This window comes from Chaetodon auriga, chromosome 3 (assembly GCF_051107435.1).
Source record: "Chaetodon auriga isolate fChaAug3 chromosome 3, fChaAug3.hap1, whole genome shotgun sequence".
In the NCBI taxonomy this organism is placed as follows: Eukaryota; Metazoa; Chordata; class Actinopteri; order Chaetodontiformes; family Chaetodontidae; genus Chaetodon; species Chaetodon auriga.
This window is the reverse complement of record NC_135076.1, coordinates 28,329,796-28,352,428: the sequence shown is the minus strand read 5'-3', so window position 1 is coordinate 28,352,428 and position 22,633 is coordinate 28,329,796. Positions and strand designations below refer to the sequence as shown.

Sequence of the window (22,633 nt, the reverse complement as noted above, 5' to 3'; positions counted from 1 at the left end):
CAGACATACAGACATGTAGGTGACAAATTAATGGAAAAGCCTGGAGGAATGAATTCACACGCAACGTGTTACTAAGACACTTTGTGTTGGTTTATTCTTCACTTTGTCACCCAGAACCTTTTAAGCAGAACCTAAAAGTGGCCGTCAGACCACAGATTTTCCGACGTGATTCTTTTTTGCTGTGGCAGAAACTTACTGACTTCACTGAGTAAATAAAGATCATTTTGCTGACATGGCTCTCTGAAATTCTCGGAATTGTTTTTGTACGTCTTTATACACACATTTTACATTTTATATTCTGATCATATTTCTGTTCCGTGTAGAAAATGAAGGTGGGATGGATGTGATGGCTCTTAATCTCCAATGAAAGTCACTGAATATTCATTCAAATCAGTCCTGCAATCTGATTTGATTAGTCAACTTTTACTTTATATAGAAGGACTGAATGATCGAACAAAAACCCAGAAAAATGGTTCTTTATCCACCATAATTACAGACCTCAAGGCTGATTTATTGATGCAGTTTTGAAACTTAAACATGTGCTTTTCAGTGAATACTGTCGCTTGAAGGAACCACATCCTGAAGGTCTTCTGCAGGAGAAAAACTGGTTTTGCAGTATTTGGTGTTTTCCCACGAGAAGCAGAGACGGTTCAGCTTGCTTAAGAAAGTGCAACTCAACAGCGCACATTTAAATGCAGGTTTGCATTGATTACATTATGGCCTTCATGAGAGCAAGCAAAAATTCATTCAGATGCAGCAGAAGCAAAGTAAAATCTCTTTAACTGAACTGAAAATGTGCAAAAACGCAGCTCAGACGTGCAGACACCAGCTGAATTCCTTTCTTCTCCATGTGTCCTCGAGGGATCGTCTTCACGCGCTGTAGGTCAAAGGCCGTCCCACGGCAGCAAATATGTCCCAGCAGGAGAATCTGAAAATGAACGCTGATTATCTTCATTCTGAAGCCTTGAAATGAAAAATCTGCCCATGCTTTCTTTAAACCCATTAAACGTCCATGTCTGATCGCACTGAACGACGTGACTTTTCATGGACCCTCAGTGTTTTCCTGCATGTCTCAGGCAGAAGAAGACAATAAAGGCCTGACAGAAACGGCTCTTCTGACTTTTAGCCACTAGATGTCGCTGTCTGAACACAGATCCTTTGTTCATGAAAACAGTTGACAGAAACGAGCAGTGAGTCGGTGGAAGGAGATTCTTCTGGTTTTAGATAATTATAATGTGACACTAAAGTTGTAGTTATGTTCATTTCCATGACTGTAGGAGAAAACTGTAGGAGAAACCCTGCAGCGTCACTTAGAGGAAACGTAAAGACCTGGACTCCTTCCAGAGGGTCAGCAGCTGCAGCGAGGCCTCAGTCCGCCCGTCACCTCAGGTGTTCTGGCTGTGAAAATGTAAAATGACCACGACCAAACTGTATTTTCATGCAGGTGTGTGAAGTCTCAGCCCCAGAATTCACCTAATTTAACGTCATCTCCACGTTACATACACAGAATTAAGTTTGTTTGCGTGTTTATAAAAGCAGTCTCGCGGTCGTCTGTCCTTTCTTTTTGGCTGTACACAGCATCAGCTATAAAAAGTCGAGCTGCTTGTCACTCTCAGTTTCTGGCCTGTTTTCCATGTACAGTAAGCGTCTTGGCTTCTCAGTCCTCTTCCCTACACTTAATGTATTTATAGACAGGCTATTTCCATGAACAACCTTACGCATCACTCTGTCTGCCAATATAAAGCCACAGGCAGGAACATTTGGTGATTTCTTCAGCTGATTGGATCTTTAGCAGCTCCTTTTGGAGGCTACCTAACACTGTTCCTTCATGATGCCTTTTCTGTAGCTTGCCATACAATCTTTTATCTCACAGCGGTGCTTTTAATTTGAAGGTCTGGATTTGTACAGGTGTTTCTTTCCTTACCTGCAGTGCATGTGTGGTCAGGTGTGTGTACGTGTTGTTTTTATAAGTGTGTTCTTTGTTATTCTGGAGCTGTCTAATGTCATAATATTGAGAGAAATGATGGAACTGAACACCTGTTTTATATAAAATATATATTTGGGGAATTTTTAGCATCAGTGATATATATGGTTTATACTCTTTGTAATATGGTTTATATATGAAGTGTTTCCAGTCGCTCATCTTGAGTCCAGTTTTACCAACGTGGCGTTTAAATTTTTCAGATCCAAAAACAACCTGTTGAATGTCAGCAAACCAGAATGAACACAAACGCACCGTCCGGCTCAAAGTATTTGGTAGTGGTTGGATTTCATAATCAGGGATCTTTCTTGTGTCCTCAGCTCAGACCTGCCCTGCTGAACCGTCCTTGACTGATCGATTAATCCTTGTGTTGCTGTGCAGGGAAACAAGTGAAAACACAACTTAAATGTCATCAGAGTCTCTCACTGTTGCCATGCAGGACTCGATCTTTGTGTTCACGGACAGTCAATCTTCCTATCAGCTTACAGAGTTACTGATCTTCATCAGCTCTTTGTGGACAAACTTGTTTTAGAGGACTCGTTTTTCCACTCTCTAATAGAAATCTCTGCCGTTTTCCTCTCTGATGTTTTTGTATTTATGACAGATTCCCTAAAGAGCTCCCTGCTCAAGGCTGGTACCTGTGCTAAACTCGTCAGAGAACACAACATGTGCCAAACACGTTCAGCAAATAGCTGCTTGTAAACATCACATCTGTGATGCTAACATGCGGTCAGTGCTGTGTACAAAAAGAGTATCTTAACACGACTCTTGTGTTGGCTGGAAACAAAGACGGACGACAGGTGAAACCTGGTGTAAAGTTTCCTCGCAGGGTGTTGGTCCACGGAAAGCAGAAACACTTTAAAACACAAAGCTGGAAAGTGACTGTACTTTACTTTTAGAAGTAAATGTGCTTTGATGAGTATTTTCATTTTATGCTACTTTATACTTAATTTTGTAGTTTTTTTCTTCACTGCATTTATATGACAGAGTTTAATTGTAATTTTACATGCTTGTATGATGCTAAATAAAGGATCAGCTAATAAATTATGACCCATTATCACTGATTAAACTGAGCAACAGCATCAATCTGAACATTAAAATGCAGCTTATGTGTGAATGAATCGATAATGATGATCTAATTTTGTAATATACTGAACAATAATATAACACTGACTGATATTCTGCTGAAATGTGCTGCCTGTCAGAGTTTGCTTTACATATCTGATGTTTTTGTATTAATGTTACTGCTGCTTTTAACGTGTGTGATGGATTTCACAGTGTAGATGTTGAAGTTGAGCTCATTTCACTACTTTACACACAGCTGGCTGGTTTAATCTACATCAATGCATCATATTCCGTAAGAGCATGACATGTTTGCAGCTTTGGGATGATGCATTTTCCAGCTAATCCAAGAGTCTTTTTACGTAAAGATGTCGGAATATTTAAGAAGTAGTATAAGTGTCTCCAATTTGTAATTAAGTGCAGTACTTCAGTCACTGTACTTAATTACATTCCACTACTGGGTGAAGAAGAGCAGCACGTGGTGTGTGTGTGTGTGTGTGTGTGTGTGTGTGTGTGTGTGTGTGTGTGTGTGTGTGTGTGCATCAGACCATCTGAGGGTGAAATGTATGATTGATATTTGAATATTGGATGTTGCCTATAAAATGACTTTTTCTGCATGGGAACGAATAGTCCCGTCTGGCGCCGCTAGGGGGCGCATCTGTTGTTTACAGCAGCATTCAAAGCGTCTTTCTTTCTCTCTTTGTGTCGCTTTTAAAATCCTGTTTGATGCTCTCTGCGTTCTCCAGCTTCACTTTACATCGATATGAGTTAAGTGGGGGCGAAAAGCTTCTCTGAGGCGTTTATCTCTTTTGTTATTCACGTGACTGACTGACTCTGGCATCTCCTCATCACGGACTGATCACGTTCCTGTTCGGCCAATCAGAGGCGGCCGAGATGCTCGACGTTGGTATAAATCCGAGCTGGACTCGTTGGGGGAAGCAGGAATGAAAAACAATAGAAAGCTTCACAACGACAGCACGTCTGGAGACTCTTTTATTCTCTTGATATTTTCCTACACTTAACACAAGGTAAGACACGCCCTGAGCTGCCGCTGTTTGCAGAAATCTGGTGTTTTCATTTCCACAAAGTGAAACTTTTCTTCAGTTCGAGTCTTTCATTCAATGTTTTCATGTTGATTTTATTCTGACAGTCATGCTGTGTGGTTTAAATGTGTGATAATGAGCATTTCTTCTTCTGCTGCCTCGTATGAGCTTTTGTTAATTGAGTCAGAGCAGCAGATGATCCCACAGGTTGTGGTCAGACTCACTGATGGAGCTGCTTCCATAATCACTGTTTCACATCCAGATGAAGCTTATTTTGTGTCAGCCTCCTGAGCTTTTCCAGGTCATCCTCTGCTCGTGTGCACGCAGTGAAGCTCATCATCTGCTTTGTTCACTCTGCAGGTTTTGGGGTCAAGAAAAATGGCCACCTCAGCAAGTTCAAAACTGAACAAAGCTGTGAAACAGCAGTACATGGAGCTCCCTCAGGGGGACATGGTCCAAGCCATGTACCTCTGGATCGATGGGTCTGGAGAGGGACTGCGCTGCAAGACCAGAACTTTGGATTTTGAACCCAAGACGATTGAGGGTAAGTCATTTCCTCTAAGATCAGTAAAAACATCCACTACTGATCTGGTCTGCTGTGACTGGTGGTTTGAAGATGTTGAAGTAGGTCATTGATTTCAGTTGTTTTTCTGCATCAGATCTTCCTGAGTGGAACTTTGACGGCTCCAGCACCTACCAATCAGAGGGCTCCAACAGCGACATGTTCCTGATCCCTGCAGCCATGTTCAGGGACCCCTTCAGAAAAGACCCCAACAAGCTGGTGCTCTGCGAGGTGCTCAAGTACAACCGCAAGCCAGCGGGTAAGCCGACGAGAACAGACCTGAAAGTCAGTGCAGCTGAAGCTGTCCCGTATTTCAGCTAATCCCTGCTGTTGCTCCAACAGAGACCAACCTGCGCCACACCTGCAAACAGATCATGAGCATGGTGGAGAACAACCACCCGTGGTTCGGTATGGAGCAGGAGTACACTCTGCTGGCCGTGGATGGACATCCCTTCGGCTGGCCCTCCAACGGCTTCCCAGGACCACAAGGTGATTATCGCCTCTCTGGCTTGTTCCACCATTCATTCAAATGTAATAAACTAGCGATCCTAAAAGCCGGCGGGGTGTTAATAATCAGTTCCTTTCCACCTGATTAGGGCCTTATTACTGTGGAGTGGGAGCAGATAAAGCATATGGACGGGACATAGTGGAGGCACACTACAGAGCATGTCTGTACGCCGGGGTTCAGATCTGTGGCACCAATGCTGAAGTCATGCCGGCTCAGGTACTGTCCTGCTGTCTTCCTCTTTGTTGTCCCACTTTCATGGTATTTTCAGTTAGTCCATCAAACTGTGTGATTCTAATTAATAATAATGCTGTCTGTTGTGTTTCAGTGGGAGTTCCAGGTTGGGCCTTGTGAAGGTATCAACATGGGGGACCATCTGTGGGTTGCTCGCTTCATCCTTCACAGAGTGTGTGAGGATTTCGGTGTGGTGGCGTCCTTTGACCCCAAACCGATCCCAGGGAACTGGAACGGCGCCGGCTGCCACACCAACTTCAGCACAAAGGAGATGCGAGAGGACAATGGACTGAAGTAAGAACGAGCCGTCGTCGCTCAGTGTAACAAATAAATGTGGTACGAACTTCAATTTTGAGTTTTGAATGTGCTGCTAATTTCTGTTTTCTGCACAGAATCATTGAGGAGTCGATCGAAAGGTTGGCAAAGCGACACAGGTATCACATCCGGGCCTACGATCCCAAAGGCGGGCTCGACAACGCCAGACGACTCACCGGTCATCACGAAACCTCAAACATCGACGAGTTCTCGGCTGGCGTGGCCAACCGTGGCGCCAGCATCCGCATCCCTCGCTCGGTGGGGCAGGAGAAGAAGGGCTACTTCGAGGACCGCCGTCCGTCCGCCAACTGCGACCCTTACGTGGTCACAGAGGCTCTGGTACGCACATGTTTACTCAAAGAGGAGGGAGAGGAGCCTACAGAATACAGCAAATGATCGGTCTGAGACCCAGTGTCACTGCCAGTACTGTATTTAGCCACGTAATGATGGATCATTACCTTTGTGAATGTTTTACTTGACGAATGAAACGATAGTTGAAGTATTCCTGCGTTTGTTGTGCGTTGTGCGGGTGTTCACAGCAAGTCTTTACCTCTGGCACAAACACTGCCGTTTTGCCAACGCATTGAGTCACGGTGTCACATAGCTGATCATTTGTATAGAATTACATTGTTGTAATGCGTTTAACTTGTACTAATGAAATACTTCTTGTAACTCTGACCCAAAGGATCCAAAAGGCATTGAATGTTTTTATCAGTCTTTACTCTGTCACAACGGTGGTTTCATCATGTTGTGGATGAATAAGGTCACGTTAGACTACTTTTGTATATTTTTTAAATAATGCATGTCTGTTTTTCACGTGTAATTGCCACATGTAAAAAAATACTTTAATAAACAGCTAACATTTTTACATCTGACTTCCGACTCCAGTTGAATCCCGCGTGTGTCCTGTTATACTCTGACACAAACCACACAGAGACTATCAGCTGATTTGAATCTCTGAAACATGACCAGCATTAAGGGAAAATGTAGTCTTAATGTTTAGCAAATGGTGGTTTATTAAGACGGGAGCGTTCACATCCTCCTGCTCACTCAAACACATAACCGGGCCAAGCGGCTGCGTCACCTAAAACATCAGCAAGACGTCAAGATTAAGATTTATCGCTGGCTCTGAAGGCAGAGACGACATCCATGTGAGCGTGCTGCCTTTGCTGATTGCTCGGGGCTTCTCTGCTGTGGCACAGCTCAGTGCATAAATGGAGTGTGTGACGGTCTTTCTGGTATGTTGTTGTGACGCGAGCCTCGATAACCTATGGCCCAGAAGACCAGGAGAGTAAAAGCAGGAGGGAGAGTTCCTTCCAAAATCGCCTTGAGCTCATTTTGAGCAGTCAGTGGCACAGAGTAATGCACAACTCACCACATTGGATTGGCTACAAGTTTAGGTGACTAATATCATTTAGCAATGAGAGTAAAAATTTGTTGGATGCATAAGATCTTCACTTAATATAAGGCTGATTACTAATCATCAAAGTGGCATCCTGTTCTGTCTGCACCTGTAAAACTCCTCATCGGGTTGTTTTTGTTGTAGCTCACACTGACTGAGTGTTCAGTTCGTCTTGATTCAGATCATGTTACACAGGTCATACGGTGCCTCTGGTTTCATAACCGTCACTACCGACTTGATTTGAAAACAGGCTGATCAGAGTAAATACATGCTGCGCTGAATCATTCCTCACACTCAGGCTCAATCTGTCGTCCTGCCAAAGTGAGTGAATCAGACGGTCGCTGAGAATTTAATTCCAAACCTATGTTGTCCACCCAGCAATCTTAACGGGGTATCACTTTTTGTTTTGTTTGAAGTTTACTTTCCAGTGAATAAAAAAAGCTTCATCACTTTAAAGGATTGTGCAACTTATTTCTACATGTTATGACCATTTGACGAACAATTCAAGCTGTGGTGTTTTAGGTATCTGTCCGACCTTCTAGGCACTTACTTCACTTGAGCATGAAAATCAATTTGCAAAGATTTGAAACATGCTTGAGGTCGGTAATTCGTCACAGAGAACACGGTGTCTGCTGCGATTGTGTAAGTCTGCTCTCTTTTTGTAAGTTAGTTATAAGAGCAGATTAGCAAACAAAACATTTAGATGAAACTAGAATAACCACCTCGCGGTTGTATGTTTGTTTACATCCATGTCTGTCCAGACTCACAGCCTTTAATAAATCCAGTGAAAACCTTGAAGTTATCACAATATTGCAACCCTAAAGCTCAGCAAACTGCAGCTGTTTCCCAAACTTACTGAGATGAGGACAAAAGTACAATGAAGGTCTGCCTTTGTCACACTGGCTCGACTCTCCAATTGTCTTATATGTCGTTTTGGGAGCCACTGGCAATCGACCTGTTCAGTCATTAAAGTATGAGGATCTGCTGCTATTTTGACAGGTATGATTCCTGTGAATAATATCCACATAGAAATATGCCGTCATCATGTGGTCCAACGACAATCACCTGAAGCTCAATATCAGCAAAACCAACCAATGAGTCTCCTGTCCTTGTTGTCATCAGAGAGAAAGTGAAGAGGGTGGACTCATACAAGTACCCTGGGGTGCACTTACTACTACTAACTACTAATATTTTAATTTAAATCTTAAATAACTTTGAGGTGGTTCGTCCTAAATTTAACAAGAACAACTGTGTGTGTGTGTGTGTGTGTGTGTGTGTGTGTGTGTTAGGAGTTTATTTTAATCTAAGGGCTGTTAACTGGGATCACGGGTGTCAGAAAGGTGACAGTGTGGTCTATAGAGGCTCTCCAGTAAAAGGTGTGTCTCTTGTTTTATCGCTTAAGTGTCCTTGACACTGAACCTCCACTCACAAAAACTTAACATAGTTTTTATGCATGTAGTCGGTGAAGGAAAGAGTTGCCGTCCCAGATTAATCAGGAAAACTGTGTAAAATATGCTGTATGTTTAGTATGTAGAGATCTGTGTGAGCCTGGGTGACCCCTTTCATGGATGCCATGCATTACCGATTGATCTGCCCCGAGTTATACTGTGATGAAGAACTCACTGTGCCGTGCTTTATTAAACCTGGAGTAAAACATGTCCACTCCGAGGTTCACGAGGGAAACACCTGCAGCGCAACAAGGTACGGTACACAAATCTCAAACTGGTTTCCTAAAGGCTTCATTCAGGGACGATGGAGGTGTGTTCGTGGTGAAAGGACAGATTCAGGGACTGCACACCAGTGGGTTGAGGACAGTTTGACTTATAGGGACAAAATTGGTGTCCATTGGTTGGTTTCACGACAGGACTTTCAGCTTGAGCTAAAATGTGTCTTAACTGGGGTGAAATAATGGTTAAAGTAGTACATAGAGTAGTACTACATGTAGATGGAGTACTCATGTATTTTATGTTTATGACGACCATACTGAGCTTAATGTATTTGTTTGTGTGTATCCAATTTTTTTGTCATATGAGTGCTGATGTCTGGTCTGTGTGGTTATGGCCAATAATTTGTTCCAAATTGAATAAGATTTGGGACGTTCTCACAGGTAACGCGTCGGGTTTGTAACTAAGTTCTGTTATTTGGCTTTGATGACAGTAATGTACAAAGTCTGGTCAGCCAAACGTCGTTTCCTTCCTTAAAGGAACTATATAACAGTTCTAGTATGTCTCTATATTTCCTTCAGTTTGCTTGGATGGCCTTACATGAACTGCAGTCAGAGTACATGTAATAGTATTTGTTTCATTTGACAGCAGACCAAGAACACACCAAATTCGATTTGGCTCAGTTTACTGTTAAATGAAGAAATCTTGTTGCGTCATTGTGCCTCCTTAAATCAGGTCCACAAGCTCAGGTCAGATAATATTACTGTATGTAAATGCAGCTTGGAAGGAGACATTTGAGCCAAAATCACAGATATTCAGTCAGTTTTTTAGTGCAATTGAGAAGCAAAACATTAGAAGAGTCACTTTTACCAAGAAGAAGCTCTAACGATTGAGGCTTTCAGCACATACTGTGATGTCTGAGGGGGGTGGTCATCCAACTGAAATGCTTTTTCTTTCACATGCAGGCATTGTATTGCGCATGTTGTGCAACCTGCTGAAAGGTTCCTATTGCGTTACAAGTGGAGCCCCCCCCCCCCCCCCCCAGCCTCCTGCGTTATCAGAATCAGAAAAAGCTTTATTGCCAAGTACGCTTTTACACATACGAGGAATTTTTTCTGGTGAAATTGGTGCATGACACATCTACAGCAGACGGACAGCAGACGGATCTGACCTCATTGTGCTGTTTGGACAGAAGGGTGTGAGAGTGTGTGAATGCGCCACTTTGGCGACATTACGAGGATAAACTCAGATATTTCAGATAAGATAACCTGGACAGATAAACGGGACAAAAAGGAGGTCTCACGAAGAAAGTCGTTCAGCCGCCTGGAGCCTTGTTTCCATGGCAGCTGGAGCCTAAACTCCGGCAGTCTGGTGTGTGTAGGAGAGGCGGGGGTGGGGCTCCATACCAGGCTGTTGCATAACAGCAGGCAAGTTAAGAATATGCACAGAACCAAGAACATGGCATATGAACCACAAGTGTTGCCCTTGTATAGAAATGTCAGTGTAGCTTTTCATCACATCAAAGAGGTTTTTCATCATAAAGAAGGAGGCTTCTGAGCTGCATTTCACTCAGAGCCTCTCCACTTAATCAGATACCTTCAGTCCAAACAGCAAATGAAGCACCATCCTTGGCTCTAATCTCCTCACATGACTGCAGTCTCCTCTGCTCTGGAGGCCCTTCAGCCCCAGCTATCACCACTACCGCTGGTGACAACGCGCTATGTTTGTGTCCCTTCCCCTCCCCCTCCTCTTCGACCCTTCCTCCCCTGCGGCGTTGGGTTTGGGGACATTCAGTGAGAACTGCTGCGGCATGGCTGGCTGGATGGTCGGAAACTTGAGCAGCTGTGAAAGCAGAGCTGCACAGTGAGACAGAAAGGTTAGAGAACCCCTGGATGGAGGAACATGCACGGAGATCAGACCACCACAAACTGTGTCTAACGTCATCAGCATTTTAAATAAGCACATGGTAGTTGCGTGACTTGTTCAGTTATGAACTGTCCTCATTAAATCTGACCGTAAACCTTATCTATGACCTCTACATTGAATATAGTCACTAAAATACTTTCTCCAGCTGGATAATGGGACACAGCAATGTTCAATTCAGCTTAAATCCAAATTCAGTCTGTTATATTTGGACAAAGAGGTCCCTTGTGTGCATGTGTGCATGTCCCATCAAGTTTGGCAGTTCTGCACATGCATCACAGCTGACCTGAAACACGAGAAAAGCAAGTGACAGGCCTAAGAACAAGCTCAATGCACGTTAATATACGAGTTAACATACACACATGGTGTAAACAGGCGCACAGCTCAACTCACGGGATTCATGGGACAAATAAATGAGAGATCAATACCACTCCCATGTCTCAAGGATAAGTATGAATATACAGCCAAGTGTTGGTTAGCTTAGCTAAGACAAATACAAGGAGGTCAGTTGCCCGTGTCCAGACCTTTGAATTCATCTGGCATCATGACATGAAACAGCAGCTTCTTGTCTGAACAAGCAGATGGTCCAATCAGCTCCACGGGCGGGACTAACATCGTTGTCATGCTGAAAGCTAGCAGCTAGCTGCCGTGCCTGTAATTATGCATGGCTAACTGCATGACTTCAATGGTAAATGGCCTGCATTTATATGTGCTTTTCTAGTCTACATTGGCCACTCAAGTGCTTCACAGCGCGACACATTCACCCATTCACACACACTGATGACACATCATCAGGAGCAATTTGGGTTCAGGAACTTGGCCAAGGACACTTTGACATGCAAACTAGAGGAGCTAGGGATCAAACCACCGACTGTCTGATTGGTGGACAAATCACTTGACCTCTTGAGCCACTGCAGGCCCATTTAAACCACTGAGTTGTGTAAAAAAAACATTGTCCTTCAGTTGTCACGATCAGTGAAATTAGCAATTTACAACAAATCCTTTTTTGTACCAGGCTGTAAACATGTTTATTTCTGCTGTAAAGTTGGTTATTTAAATATGGGGGTCTATGGGGATTGACTCACAGCCAGCCTCAAGTGGCCGTCCATGGAAATGCAGTTTTTTGGCCCTGGCTTCATTTCCTGCCCTAGAGAGCCACAACTTGCTGGCTTTACATTTCAGTTTAAGCAAACAAGATTTGTTAATTAGTGAGCTTTGGTTGGCTGTGAGTGCAGATTTGTTTACCTTTGGACCGAACCAAGCTAGCTGTTGGCCACTATTTCCAGTCTTTGTGCTAAGATGAGCTAACTGTCACTTGGCTGTAGCTTCATATTTAAAGCAACAGTTGCTTTGGTGCTAAGAGAAAGATGAAAAGATTGAACCTATTCTCCTTTTTGTTAAATATCAAGCTGCAGCCAACAACCAGTTAGCTTAGCAAACAGACTGGAAACAGGGTCAAACTGCTGCCTGCCAGCACCTCTAATTATTATCTCATTTGTTTAATCTATGCAAAAAGCCTGTTTTACATCACATTCAGCTGGTAAGTGGATTTTGTTATCTCTGAACGCTGACAGCCTTTTTGCTAAGCTATGCTAACTAGCTGCTGGTTGTAGCTTCAACTTTAGCGCACAGAGGGTCCCCGGTCACCGGTCGGATGGCAGCCCACCGCTCCTGCTCTGCCGCGGAGGAACGACGACCAAGATGGGTTAAATGCGGAGGACAAATTTTACCGATTGCAAGGTGTGTTCGCATGTATGTTGTGTGACAATAAAGGGGATTGTCCCTCTGATTCTTCTTCAGAAATGAGTCCAAACACACTTTGACTGTCATTTATTTCCAGTGCAAGATTGTGAGTGTCATTAAATGTGGGTAAACCAAAATGGACAGCTTCCACAAAGATGCCTGCATTTTTCTGTCATCATCTCTTTGTGAAAATATTCACTCTGGTGTAAACATTTCTGTTTACACCCACAGAGGAGCTGCTAAGGAGATGGGTGGTAGGTTAACGGGAAGCTGTTTAAAGTCAACGGGAAATCAGGTCATCCCAGCATGTTACTCACACAAAAAGACTGTGAATTCTAAATGCGTTGCTCACATGCCATGGAGTATTCTGTTCTGCCCATGTGATCATGTGCTTCATGCTTGAAGAACATGCATCGTAAGCTGACCTGCATGGTGAACACGAGAGGCTGTAAACATGGGTCAAAGCTTCACCTGTTTTTCTCTTCAGCATTTAGCTGACAAGACCAGGCTAGACATGACTTCCCCCAAAGATTTTTTTCCTCCTGTCCTGTTTTGCTGAGCTCCGTGGTGTCAAGTTGCTGCTGCACATCTGGCACTAAAAGTTTTCTCTTTTTTTACATGCATGTACATGTGTTTGCTTCTCACGTGCATTTTTGTACTGTGTGAACATTTTACAGTTGTAACATGGTCTTGACAAACTTTGCCTGGATGCTCCGTCTGGCTTTCAGCAGTATTTTGTGATGACTGTGCATAGCAAAACAAGTCTTTGCCTTGCAGGCAAACTAATCAGCAGTAAACACCTCTTTACGTTTTTTTCATGGTTTATCTGAATAGAATGAACCAGCATCAATCAATCACTGCTAACACATATGATTGATAAGTTTTCAACAAACCCAAAGCAGGTTGCTTTCATGACCTATTTGTTGACTTGGACTTTCTGTCGGTGCTGTTTCTTTCACCAGTCCTCGAGCTGTGCTCTCTCCTCCCCCACTGTCAAATCCCATGCGGCACTTTACAATCTCCCATTCCAAGACACTTCAGGAACCCTGAACGCAACACCACCCCCATCCTCCAGCCACAAAGATAATGGAATTTCACAAAGGTCACACAAGTGAGCACAGGGTGAAACACCAGACAGATCCATGCCTGTGGGCCTGACACAAGAAGGACAGCAAGAAAACATCCCCATCAGCAGTTCTGGGAAAAGGTACTGCTTCAGACGTATCTTTGAATTTCCTCAAAGGAATATTCAGAACAATGTGGTTTATAATGTATGATGATTTTGTTAATCAAAATCCAATATGTTTTTAGCATTTCCTGTCCCAGTGAGTCAAAGTCTTAACCATATTAAAGTTTGTGTCATGCACTGCATGTTGAGCCTCAGCGGACCGCCACATGCTATAATGACCGAAGAGAAAACTGCTGTGGGATAAATGTCGGATGTTCCTGTTTGCCTTAAAGCATGAGGTCAGCTGAAGACAGGATGATTTAACGCTTCCTTTGGTTTTGCAAGCTTTTGCAAGTTCGATGCGGTCCTGGTTCAAGTGTTGTGCGTTTGTAATGCTGCTCAACACCATTTATTAGGATGAAAGGCCTCTGGACAAAATGAAGCATAGAGAAGATTCAGAAGCAGCAGAATGTTCTACAGTTTAGAGGCCACAGATGCAGAAGGTCTCATTTTATTCAAAGCAAGTTTCAGACTCTCTGTCTTCACTTACAAACTTAAAGCAATAATCTCCAGGATTTTCATCTAAGTACATGTCTGCAGCTATTTATGAAGCAACACAAGTGAGCAAGCCTGTGGCCGCTGATTGAAATGTTGCATTATTTCTATATTTGCAGTATTACAGACTGTCTGTGTCAACTTTCCCGGTAAAAATGCTGTATTAAGTTACTGCTAATGCAAACGGAAAGTTTCACATTTCACATTAAAAACATTTAACTGGTGAAACACAAGGTGACTTTTATTATGAAGCAGTCACAGGAAATCAGTCAGGGAGTTGACACTGACTGCTTTCATTCATCCAAAATGCATCAACAAAACAAGACAACAGTCATTTTCAATGGAGGAAGAAGAGCAGCCACAGTGAGCTGATAGACGAAGAGCTGCAAGCTGCACACCTTCAACTTCTCTGCTAGCTCTCCAACTCCCTCCACTGTGCCCTGCTGTCTGCACACTCACGCCGTGTCAGCATAAAATCAGATCGTGGTTGCCCACAGAGTGATGGAAAAGGGCCAATTGTTTATTTTGCTGGCCCCAGAATTCTGGGATATGTAGTATTAAATCACATTTGCTGCAGCCATCAGTAACTACAGGTGTCACCAAATCAACCAGGGCCGAAATCTGAAGGGTTTCAACTGTTTCAACGTGATCTAAGTCATCTCTATGAACAGATATCTGCATATGAGAGCAGAATCTGTAGGCGAGGGACAGGATTTTGGTTTCTGTTGTAGTTCAAGTATGACACAATCAAACTTTACTGCATGTTCAAATACACTTAATCAATAGGGTGAAAAAATATGGAGATTTTCCCTCTGAGTGGACAGTTTAACGCGCTCTCACAGTTTACTGTAAGCCTTTAATTATACTAAATCTGATGCTCGTTCTTGTCAAATTTAACTGCCAATGGCAGATTGAAATAACAGACAAAGGCGAATTAGACTCAGCATGTTCAGTCTCGCTCCTGATAGGTTCCAGTTTAGATGTGGTAAAAAGAAAGGTCAGCGCAGTAATGACAAGAGCGAAGGATGAAAATCCATGTAAGGTGAGAAACCACAGGTGTGATAGTACCTGGAGATACAAGCTGAGGACTGAGGGGATGATTGATACTGACAGCTTCAATATGGTGTTGAATGGAATAAGTAGTTTTTACATCTAAATTAAGAATTCATTTGATAATAATGATGATACATGTTAATAATAATAAATGTTCACCACCACTTCTCCTTTGACAGCAGCACAATATCATCCCTAATCTGCACCTTTCATCCCTGTCGTGTTCTTCTGCAGCACTTTGGCACAACTCACGTTAGAGTTGTCAGAGCTGCATGAAAGCGCCAAGCTCGTTCGCTTTCTCTGTGATATATGAACATTCTGAACATGAGACTACAGACGTCAGGGTGAGAACCAGCGTTTCTGTATGCAAGCTAATACCCAGACAGCTGACAATGTACTGTTCTGGCAATTTTGTGTTAGAAAGCACAAAGTCGTTCGTTGTCTTTCTGGGAGTTTATTCTTACGCCCGCGGACGGACTCTAATCAAATGGCAAGTTAATCATTTGGCTTTAAGGTAGTAAATGCTTACAACTGAGTAAAGAGAAGATGAAATCATTTGGTACATGATTGAGGAACAGAGAAGATGAATAATAAGAAATCCCATTACAGGACTTACTCTGTTTTCAGCCTGTTTGATAAGGCAAAGGTCAAAGAGAAAGCAGGTGGTGATTGTCCCAGTAGATCGAGATATTACCAGTGATTACATCTGATCATTAAGAAAATATCTACATTGGAATCACACTTTCACTCTACCTCACTGTCACAAACATGTTCTGTTCCTGTGACCATTTTTGAGGTCATTCACAGTGTGTAGATATAAAGACATAAAGGTGCATGCACAATGTAATTTGTACATTTGTTAAAATTTATTATTTGTTAAAATTAGGATACACTGCCATGAGGAACACTTGGCCAAAATCCAAATCTACACTGGAGGAATATTCTGTACAACTATATGGAGTCTGTATGAAGAAGTACAACATGGTTGATGGGGTACGACTCCTGCAACTGGTCGCATAGCAAAACACGCAGCCCGAGAACAGTCCTGTGGAAAATTCCAAGACTGGGTATGTTCTCAATTAAGGCGGTCTACTCCACCGTGAAATTCAAGAACCACCTCCAGAATGACTCGGCACTTTTTCAGCACAGTGGTGCCAGTGAGTTATGAATATATCAATGAAATATTCATTCTCGTCCAGCTTTCTAGCAAAGCATATTTAACCTCTTTAAATCTGTTTGTGCTCGTTGATGATCCTCACATTCATACGAGTTCAGTCAGGATTAACAGAGATACTGTGTATTTAAAATGAATGGACGCCGACTGACAAGCTCAGACTTCTTAAATTCAGGGTAAGCAGGCGTGCATTTGTCTTCGACTGTATTTCTTTGAAGCAGTCATGAGGGAAAAACACTTCCCTCAGTGGGGTTCTGGTAGGAACACAAACACCCAGAAAACAAACAAACCACAATCTTTTTAATCCCCGCAGGGACTTCATGGGTGATGCTCCTTAAACTGGTTGTTAGTACAGCTTCAGCATCTGAGTTCGTTTGTTGCGTCACGACAAAAGACACTTACGTAACGTCCACCACAGCTTTGTTGTGTCAGCTTCCAGCTGACAATCACAAAGACGCAGAGTCATGAACATTTCAGTGGCCTCTGACCAGTCAGCAGCAGTTTGATATCCCTTTGAATGATTTTTATTTTGGTTCTTTTGTCACTTTAAATGATTTATAGGTTCGTTTTGACGTCTTAAAGTAATGTACACGCTCGGAATTTGAGGTTTCCTTTTGGAAACAGCTTAAATTTTTGATTTTCAGACTTCAGATGGAGATGAAAGTGACTACAAACTGTGTTGTGCTACATATTCATATGCACAGTGACTCAGTTATATAACTATACCAGATACAATCAGAGAGAAAAGAGTTGCCAGACATAATATTGGCCAACAATTATTTTTCTTTTTACTGAGTTCCAGAGGTCATTTTCAGTTCCGCCAACAAACAACTGTGTTTGTTTTCTTAAAGATCTTCATTCTACTTGTTTCTGTTTTGTTTTTATTGATAGTATGTATTGTATATTAGCATGACATAGTCCTAGATTAGGCTATGATATGCTCCAGATACAGCCCTTAGCTAACACAGGGGACATTGTTCAATATTTCTGAAAGCTCACATTAGGAAATGTACCGCTGGGCTGTGTATGTGGTGTTGCTGTGTGGGAAAATGTACGCAGAGAAGCTCCACAGAGACGAAAACTTGATATCTGTGGACGAACAAAGTGCATCTGATCTTAAACAGAGCTTTGTAAAGGTGAGTTGTTAAGTGTCCAATTTCAGTCTCCTATCTTGGGAAAGTGCACTGAGTTCAGACCAGCACTGTCCATTTAATTATGACATTAGTCTCATGAGATCCTCTCAATTACTGAACACATGCAGGCTACTCAAACTCGTCAGTCTCTGCAGTGTAACGCAGGGTCACTGTCCTGTAAGCGGTGAGGAAGCAGCCTCCTGCCTGGAGGCCAGAGATCAGCATGCCAGCCACAGGAGGACTGCGTCCCGGCACTGACCCTCATTTCAGGAGAAAAGACACATGAGAGAGCCAAGATATCCGAGGAGTGATGAAAGGGTTAAAAGCAGTTGTAAAGCACCTCTGAGTGGAGTCTCCTGCAAGGCTGTTTTGGGGGGAGGGGTGTTTTGGTGTGCATTAGTCTCTCAATCCAAAATTTACCATTTAGTCAGTCACCTGTACAGCCTTTTGAATTATATTTGATTTGTTTAAAAGGTGTCTGTTAAATAACGTGTGATTGATTGACTGAGAAGATTAAATACACATCCAGTGTGTGCCCAGTGCCTCCATCCTCCTCACTTCAAACATTGTTTTGAATGGGTCCCATATTATGAGTAGGAAATGAGTAGGCCATCTACCGACAGAAGAACTGAACTGCAGCTTATTTATCATTTAAAAACGAGAACTGAACATAATGTTCTCAAAAGCAGACCACATCAAATTCAAGCCATGCCCCATGTTGAACTTTAAAACAAATACTGGCAATTGCTAATTTTCAAAAATACGGTAATTCCAAAGAAACAACCACGACCCCCTGTTACCGGAGCAATTAAACGTCCTTTTTAATCTTCTCCAGAAATTGAAATGAGAGCAGTCTGTTTCTGTCGGGCTGCACACATGTCCACAATAAGATGTACTGTTAGATAAGTTGCGCCGTGAGGTTTTTCTGTACGGAGCTGGTGATTTTCCACAGTCTGTGGCTCATGTGACCGTCAAATAAGAGGCCAACAGCGACACGCGGAGGCCATTACGAGGAATTACAGCCGCAGCTCAGACTGAATGAAGGCTCCAGTGATGTGAAACTCATCTCGAGTGTTTTTCACATTAACGCAGATGGGCTGCGTTCACAGTGAGATACGACTTGATAACACCAAAATCAGACAGGTCAACAGAAATCACAATTTAAGCCTCAAAACGTTATTCAGCAGCGGCCATTGGAGCATAACCGAACGGCCAATTAAAATATCAATGCGCGGTCCACCTGCTAACATTACACCAACATGATTTTCTCCAAAAAAACAAACAAGTCGGTCAGGTGTTATAAGCCTGCCTCTTAGAAAATGAAAGAAACCCACTTAACTGTTGCTGTAAGTAACCTTAAAGTTATCTTAAAGACTTGAATAGAACATAATTCAGCCTGGTATCTCACTTCAGTTAACTAAAGGTTAAAATCCAGCCTTTCCACGACTCAACGGGACCTTGAAGGTTGTCCTCCTCTCATGCGGACTGTGTAACGTCTTCAGCGGCCGATATACAAACGGGTGGTCAGCTAAGTCAGTGAAAGTTGATCCAGAACGTTTAGGTATCACTGCTGTGCTGACTAGCAGGATAGATGCTGACCCAGAGACGGCTGCTGCCAAACTCTGCCCGTTAACACCACCGGACATCTTCCGTGGAGTTCCACTCGAGCCGGGCCAGCAGGTCTCTGAGGCACCTCCTGACACCGCGGGGTAAGTAAGTGAGTTTTCAGTTTATGGGGTTAAAATTCAAGGGCGCGTTTTAAGAAGGAAATCTCTGGAGGGGGTTTATGGTGACGTTTGGTGTCATATGACTGCAAGGTGCAAGTTATACCCGAGATACTGATGAATGCAGCGGCCAAGTAGCTGCCAGCAGGTCTGTATGCTGAGAGAAATGCAGTTATGATGAAGATCCTCAGATACAGATGGTAACAACCTGCTGTGTGTTTCATTTTCAGGTCTTTTTAAAGAGACATCAGGACTTTCCCGAACAGCTTAAAGCTCATGCAGATGATTGAATGCCACACTGTGATCATGGCTGATGAAATGATGTCTGACATGGCTGTTGTTGAAAAGAGAAATAAAAGGAAACACCAAGAAAAGCTCTGCGCCACGCCTCTCCCAGATGGACAGATCCTGATCAGCACCCACAACGTGACCGCTGACTCTTCATTTGGCAGTATTTGTGTTGGTATGAACTCATTTTCAGAGAGCAGCGACACTGGAGTCCTTTATCTGAACCCTCAAACACAAAACTGGTCTCTCGTGGAGAAGTTTGCTGAGCGTTCACCTGGACATGAAGCAGGACTTAATGATGACCAAGACCGAGAAGAGTCGGTGTGCATCGTTCAGGACGATAAAATCTGTGGATGTAATGATTTGCTCTTGGATGCTGCGCACAAGCAGAAAAGGAACTGTTCCAAATACCTCAAGAGTCAGAGGAAACACAGCGATGCGTCAGTCAAACAGAGGGCATCTAAGCTCAAAGAGTTAAATGTAGAGGAATACGCTCCAGGTGGAGGTGGGAATAAGAGCAAAAAGAAGAGTGGAAACAGTCGTCCTGTTAAGCAGCCGTTTAAAAAGCGCGAAGACGTCAAGATCACACGACTTTTGGAAGCGATGAAGAAGCGCAGCGGTGCCGACACAGAGCAGCGGCCCTTTAAGTGCACACACTGCCACTGGGCTTTCAAGAAGTTCTGCAACCTGCAGAGTCACTTACAGACGCACACCGGCCTCAAGCCGCACGTGTGTGATATCTGTGGGAAGGCCTACTCTCACCAGGGCACGCTGCAGCAGCACAAGCGTCTGCACACAGGTGAAAGACCGTACCGCTGCCCGTTCTGCGTCAAGACCTACATCTGGTCCTCAGATTACCGCAAGCACATCCGAACACACACCGGTGAGAAGCCCTACGTCTGTGACACGTGCGGCAAGGATTTCATCCGCTCCTCTGACCTGCGGAAGCATGAACGCAACATGCACACCAATGACAAGCCCTTCCCGTGCGCGCACTGCGGCAAGACCTTCAACAAGCCCCTCTCCCTGAAGCGTCATGAGCGGAAGCACCTGGGCGAACGACCCTTCTCCTGCCCCGACTGTGGGAAGACCTTTGCTCTGGCCAGTCGGATGGTGGAACACCAGAAGATCCACTCTGGAGTGCGTCCGTACATTTGCCCGGTTTGCTCCAAGTGTTTCACAAAGTCCTCCAACCTGACCGAGCACGAGGCCATTCACAGCGGAGCGCGCCCCCACAAGTGCGCAGAGTGCGGCGTGGCGTTTGCCATGGCCTCCCGCCTCATTCGCCACCAGTACGTCCACAATAAAGAGAAACCCCACAGCTGCACGGGCTGCAGCAAGAACTTCAGCCACCTGGCCAAACTGCAGCTTCACCAGGAGCAAGCCTGCGCTGGGAGGATCTTCGTCTGTGTGGAGTGTGACAGATCCTTCCAGTGTGCCGCAAAGCTTGCACAACATATGCTGAATCATAGGGACAAGAATGTCTGAATCAGTGTAGAGACAGGTACTGTAAGCATCCAGCACCCTGTCAGTGATATTCAGTATGCAGCTGCATATCTAAAAGCAGCAGCTTTTCCAAATGTTCAGTTCCAGACACATCAGATCCATTCAAGGTCATGGGGCACCAGTTTATTTATGTCGAGGTGTTTACGATAATTGTGTCTTATGACTTTTAAGCTTGTTACTCACACTCTCTCCTCGCCCACTGTGCTGGCTTCTCATGAGAGTGTCATGGCATTAAAAATTGCCACCAGCGAGATCGACACTGGAGCTGACACCTTAACGGTATAATATTTAAGAGCGTGCAAGAGCATTAAAGTATACATGCAGTTACTAGTGCACACAACTTTGCCACTTCATATAGGAAATAAAAATGATATAGGAAATGCAGGCAGTTGATCATGATTAATGGCTAGTGATGTAGTATCATGCCAGAGTTCTGAATCTGGAGGCCATGCTGACTCTGAGCCACTGGGGATGACATTTCACAAGGCCCATCACTTCATCGCCCTGAATTTATAGATACACAGATTTAAATACATCAGTTATATTAGCCAAACATATAGTGGATGACAGCTTTGATGGCCCACGCTGAGGACAGAGGGCAGCTTAATGTTTTCAACCCCTCACTGCCACACACATGAAAAACATGTTCGACACTTATTTATTCTCAGGTGCAGGCTTTTCATAGTCCGGGAGTTCAGACACACGGGCAGCAGTAGCAGCAGTAAAGTGCTTTAACAGAGTCATAAGCCAGTCAGAACATGGGAGGTGTTTCAGACATTACTGCGACCACATCACGTTACACACACCACAGAGTTTTAATGGTTCAGGGAAGCTTGTTAATCAGTCAGTCACTGCTGCTAGGCAAAGTTATACACCTCTATCTTATTTTACTCATGGTGCTTTCTCTTCATTATTTGGTTCAATAGTGCAGCTGTTTCCATGCTGGATGTTTTGTTTGAGCTGTGGGTTTGCAGTTCAGGCTCCTTGGTGTCATTTTTGTCATGAACATGTCAGTTTCACATGATTTAACATATTTATACAATCAGAAATTTGGAGTGAAGTGCAGAAGCTGGCCCCGAGGCCGTGAGTGGACAGGTGAGTTACAAAGACAGCACCTGTACTGTGCTGTGAGCTGAGATTTACCCTAATACAAAGTGGGAAATTACCCCCAAATCTTTGAAATGTAGGAGTGCAGGTATCATATTCTTGTTTTCTTGTAAAGTCAAATTGTCAAATAGTTTTTCTGAATTTCAGTTTGCATGTAAAGTCAGTGGTAAATCAGTTTTTTTAACAGTATTGCTGAGCACAGCAGGTATGTTTGGTTCATCAGAGTCTTTCAGACTTCATTATGTAGCAGCTCAAGCTCAAGCGTGTTAAAGGGAATCACATGAAGTGTTAAAAAAGAATGATAAGCTCAATAAAAGTTGTTTCTTACTAAATGGTAATATTAAAAAAAACATCAGCCCTTCGGGTTTCATTGGATTTACAAATGTTTGCTGTCTGAGTAATCACTTAAAACAATAAGGACATGAAAAATTTAGTTTTCAAAAATCAGATTTTTTATAAAGTTACATATTTGCCAGAAGAGGAACGGCTCA

At 43.4% G+C, this 22,633-nt stretch overlaps 1 protein-coding gene across 1 annotated transcript; it reads left to right on the top strand.

Moving 5' to 3' along the window:
* Positions 1–3,739: 3,739 nt before the first annotated feature.
* glulb (glutamate-ammonia ligase (glutamine synthase) b) lies at positions 3,740–6,577 on the top strand. The gene is made up of 7 exons (XM_076727002.1): positions 3,740–4,071; positions 4,447–4,630; positions 4,746–4,907; positions 4,991–5,137; positions 5,245–5,372; positions 5,482–5,681; positions 5,780–6,577. Exons 2-7 carry the CDS (start codon positions 4,465–4,467, stop codon positions 6,096–6,098), a joined length of 1,122 nt encoding a protein of 373 aa, XP_076583117.1. The 5' UTR covers positions 3,740–4,071; positions 4,447–4,464; the 3' UTR covers positions 6,099–6,577.
* Positions 6,578–22,633: the final 16,056 nt, after the last annotated feature.

Bases quoted from the DNA above. Each gene is read 5' to 3' on its own strand.
- glulb (XM_076727002.1), top strand. From the start codon at position 4,465: ATGGCCACCTCAGCAAGTTCAAAACTGAACAAAGCTGTGAAACAGCAG. The intron at 5,138-5,244 runs GTGATTATCGCC...CCACCTGATTAG, and splicing joins CGGCTTCCCAGGACCACAAG to GGCCTTATTACTGTGGAGTG. The intron at 5,373-5,481 runs GTACTGTCCTGC...GTTGTGTTTCAG, and splicing joins CTGAAGTCATGCCGGCTCAG to TGGGAGTTCCAGGTTGGGCC.